Raw genomic sequence first — 4,922 nt, forward strand, 5'->3', positions numbered from 1 at the left:
GCTTTACATTCTTTTTTTCAGTCAAACAATCTATTTTTTCATTTGTTTGTTACTTTTTTTTTCGTTCTCTTTATTTATTTTTCTTTCTTTCGGTGAAGTGGAGCGTAATAGCTTACCTTTTGTTCCATCAAAAGCTGTATTGTTCTTATATTTTATTTAAGGAATTGAAATAATTGTACACCAAAATAAAATTTGCATAGGAGTGGGAGAGGAGGAGGAGGTGGACGAGTAATAGAGTTGAATACACTACAAAACATATTTATTATGAAAGAATGTCCGACAAAAATACCAATCAAATTGCATGTATTCCTAATTTAATGTAATAATAATAAATAATAATAATAAATTAGTCCCCGGGGTTGGGGAGTGACAAGACATGGCTAGTGAAGTCCACAGCTAACTTTCCATCCTTCCTAAACATCACGTCTACTCCCTGCAAAATTGAAACACACACAACCAAAAAGGCTTAACTTTCTTTATTTATGCTGCCAACAAAAAAGTGCCTAATGCTGATGATGCTCATTCTGTCTGTTTCCTAACTACAACCTTTTTCACACGTCTTTTTTTTCTCTCAATAAGCTTCCAATAATACTTATGTTACCAACAAACTTATGCAACAAATTAATCCCACACCTACTACTACTTAATGCTAACCTAATCCAATCTTAATATTAGGCCAACTCAATAATAATACTATGACACAATTTTTTATTTATTTTTATTTAATACAAAATATATGATTATAAAAATGTAAATTTTTATACTTTTTAAAAAAATATATAAAATATAAATATAAATATTTAGTGTTAAATAAATATAAAAAATTTAGATGTGTTAAATAATTATTTTTAAAATTATACTGTCAAAAACTTAAAAAAATTATCTTGATTATTTCATAAGTTTTTATTTAAAATCAAATTTAGTCACCACCCAAACTTCAATGACAAATTTTAAAATTTGAATGGACAGAATGGTCTTTATCTCTTTATGGGGGAGTGCGACAATAATTCCAACAGTATGGGACAAGTAAAGTGAAAAAAATAAAATAATAAATGTATTAATAATTTTTTCTTTACCTTTGCTCCCTCCTCACTCTGCCTTTGCTCTTCTCCCCATCGCCACGACCCTCTCTCTCTCTCCATTCTGCGCCGAAATATCCTCAAAACTTCAAAATCAGCACCGTCACCAAAAACCAAAACGAAACTGAACAACATCTCTCCTGTCCCAAACCCAAACAAACATCAACGTTATTACAGTAACGGCTATATTGTCAGTAAAAACTAACTAGTTAGTTGAAAAGTTCAAAAATAAAGAAGTGTCAGTAAAATATTATTATAGTGTATCCTTACAATTATAAAATATTCTTAAAAATATGCAAACAAAGAATAAAAAGAAAACGATGCAATCGTGTGACTTCATCTAAAAATGTATACACCTGAACCCAGTTATGGATTTATAAACATCCAGGACATAACTTCAAAATAATTATATTTTTATTCCAATCACATATCAAACATAAGATAAGTTCGATAAAGAAACGATAAATTAACTGTATAATTTTTATTTTTATAGCATTTAATTATTGCATATACAACTTTTTATTCATTATCGATATAAAAGCCTTGTCCACTCACAATTATCTCATAAATATTAGTAAAGAAATTAACTTGTATATATTTTCAGCCTCTAGATTAGAATTATCAACGAAATAGATAACACGATCATATTCAGGAAAAAAGAAAAACCTTAGTCTACGCGAAATCGACAGTTTCATTGATAATCCCGAGAATACTTTCTGTCTTACCAAAACTAGAGTTAGGTTACATAATTTTTAGTTTAACTAATCCTTTGATTTAATACATTAATTAACCTTTTATTTTAATCCACTATGTACTAATTTTTTATTTTTTTTATAAAAAAAAATCTTTTCATTTTATTTTTATGTAATATATTTTCATTCTAGACCAAAACATAAAAACAAAACCTGTTTGAATACAAACTAAAACGTACGAAAACTAAAATAAAAGATAGTGACCTATAAGAAGCAAATAATTAATTAAAATAAAGTTAAATAAGGAATCAAATTGGCAACCTAATGCAAAACTTTTAACTTAATAACAATAGTTATAGTAAGCAGAAAGTAGTAGTGGAATTAGTGTAACTAACCAGAGAGGAAGCAGAGGAAATGGACAAATATCCGGTGGAGGAGGTGGGTGGCCGCGGCGGCGTGCCAGTACCGGTACTGTTATTGACGGCGTCGTTTGGAGCAGAAGCCAGAGAGAAGCCGAGGGGGTACGCGGGGGTCCCATCGGGCTTAAAAAGCCCATAGTTGCGCTCGGAAGTTGGGCCGGGCTTCATGTTCTCATTAAACAGAGCGAAAACGTAAATGTTCAAATCGGAGTTGGGCCTGGACGGTGTGCCCTTCTTGCTGTTACTCATAGCCATCTTAATGAGATTCCCATTATACTTCTTTGCGTTCTCGAGGTTCGCACCGGCTTCGTCTTCATCCCCCTTCGAAGGCCAGCCGGTTTCCGAAATGTGAACCGGCAACTTCCCGTAGCCCAAAGAGTCCAACGCGGAATACACCGCGTCGATCTGCGCGAATAGCATGTTATCGTAGTGGAGGTTACTGGAGGGGTCCACCATCCCCTGGTTGGGTTGGAAGAGAACGAAGTCCAAGGGAACCTGTTTGGGGTTGGCCTTGTAGGCGAAGTAAGGGTAGGCGTTGATGAGGAAGGGAGATCCGGTTTTCACTTGGAAGCTCAGGATGGGAGCCAGGCACGGAGCCAGGTCCGGACGGAATGCTCCGGCCGAAGGAGGATACGAGGTTTGAAGCACGGCCAGGGAGTGCGTGGTGGTGACGGTTATTTGTTTGTCGATGGCGAGGTTGACGAGCGCTGTGTGCACGCTCTGCATGGCTGGGAGGAGGTTCGAGGTCAGGGAAGAGTCGTTGAAGGTGAGAACCTCGTTCCCGACGAAGATTGAGGTGATTTTAGTGGCTGGAAGGTAGGGTTGTAGGTTGGTTTTGATCCATGCCTGCGCCTTGGTTGGATCTTTCATTCTGGACAAGTACTCGTTACCCAGACCCACCATTACTTCCACTCCGGTGTTGGCGAACGCTTTCAGAACCCTCGGATCTGCGTCGTAGAGCTTTACCTTGGTTGCTCCGACGCATTTCACCAACGCCACTGCGTCGTCCGGTGAGGGAAGATTGTTGGCGATTTGACCGTAGTTTATCCCAATGGACACGACGGTGGTTGCAGGAAGTGCTACGGCTACATTACAACAGCATTGTGAATTTCCATTCCGATGAAAAAGTAAAAAGAAAAATGGTTTAGTTAATTAACTTACTGGTAACGAAGAAGATGATGAAGAAGCGAGGGAATGTGGAATGGTAGTCCATGGATCTTTGGATAAACTAAGAATGTGAAGAGAATTAGTGAAAGAAACAGTGTTTTGGTGTGAGTGAGGAGTCTCCGGAAGAAGAGAGACAGAGTCAGAGAGAGAGATAACGAAGAGGTGGTAGATATTTTAATTTTAGAGAGAAAATGGAAATGGAAAAATAAAAAATGATGACAGATAAAGGAAAAAGATTCCCTGGAAAAGTATGGGAAGGGAGACACGCGGAAAGAGCAACAAATTCGCTTATTTAGAAAGAAGAGGAACAAGATGCTTCCTCATGTAACCCTCCTCTTCATCTATGTATGTTTCCTTCTTCTTCCTCTTCAAAACAAAAAGTTATTATTATTATTATTATTATTATTATTATTATTAGTATTAGTATTAGTATTAGTATTACTAATGGTGGTAGTAGTAGTATGAAAAAAATAAGACAAAACAAGGTCAACTAATTAGTTCAGTTATAAAAGTAACATTGAATGGAATAAATTTATTTGTCATTCAATTCAAAATTTATCAGGTTCATTCCATTTTAAAAATGAAAAATATAATTTGACGCACCTAAATTTTTATATTTGACACTATTTTTACTTGATTTTTCTTTTCTTTTTTCTTGAAAAAAATTTATATTTTTATAACCATTTTATCTTTATATATGAATATAAAATTATATTATAATATCATTTTTTAAGAATAATAATATGTTAACAATTTCTTTTAACAACTTTTTAACAATAGATTATGTGTCACTATTTTATTGATTTATATATTTAAGATGGATCAATTACAAATCAAAAAAAGTTAGTTAAAACCTTTTTTTTTTTTAAATATTAAGATTTTTTTTTACGAGTGTTTTATGTTTACGAAAGAAAGAGTATTATGAATTTAATTTAATAAAAATCAAATTGGATGTATTAATTAAAATTTGTTGTGATTCGATATTTGATTGATCGGAACCGCGTGATGGTAGATAAATGGTATAAAATTAGATTTACAGGTAGAAATTAATCTCAGTTAAAACATAAAACCAATAAATTATCACCAGCTAACTAACTAAATCATAGGTTTTGATTGGGTGGAATGAGTTTATGTAAGATGAGTTGAAGCATTTAACACTTGATTATCACCAGCTAATTATCTTATAGGTATAATCAGTTATATTTAAGATATAATACATTTTACATATTAAATGTAGGCTTGTTTATGCAATTATATAAAAATAATAATGATAATAAATTAGTACAAAAGATGACGAATTATGACTTTTAAAAATTTTATGATTTGTTTATGGTGTTTAGACTTATTTTTCTGTTCACAAGTGAGGAAGAACAAATGAGAAGTTTGTTTGGTTCAATTAATTTAAAGAAAAATGTAAGCAATTTATTGGCAGAAACAATATGATTTTGAAGGAAAGATATGTATGCCCAGAAAAATACAATGTATGGTCATGTGATTTTAAGAATTGATTCTTTTCTTTTATTTAAATTTACATAATCGATTCTCTTTTGTTAGTGTGTTGGTGG

The 4,922-nt window shown here is 33.1% G+C and overlaps 1 protein-coding gene across 1 annotated transcript; it reads right to left on the reverse strand.

Annotated features, from left to right (window-relative positions):
* Positions 1–232: 232 nt before the first annotated feature.
* LOC124832296 (glucan endo-1,3-beta-glucosidase 11-like) lies at positions 233–3,701 on the reverse strand. Its single transcript, XM_047306474.2, has 4 exons — positions 3,352–3,701; positions 2,167–3,275; positions 1,077–1,219; positions 233–433 (listed from the first exon to the last, which is right to left on the reverse strand). The coding sequence occupies exons 1-3, from the start codon at positions 3,401–3,403 to the stop codon at positions 1,160–1,162; spliced, it is 1,221 nt and encodes a 406-aa protein (XP_047162430.1). The 5' UTR covers positions 3,404–3,701; the 3' UTR covers positions 233–433; positions 1,077–1,159.
* Between the last annotated feature and the right edge of the window lie 1,221 nt (positions 3,702–4,922).

Source organism: Vigna umbellata, chromosome 9 (genome assembly GCF_029865625.1).
Source record: "Vigna umbellata cultivar VRB3 chromosome 9, Vumbellata_1.0, whole genome shotgun sequence".
Taxonomy (NCBI): Eukaryota; Viridiplantae; Streptophyta; class Magnoliopsida; order Fabales; family Fabaceae; genus Vigna; species Vigna umbellata.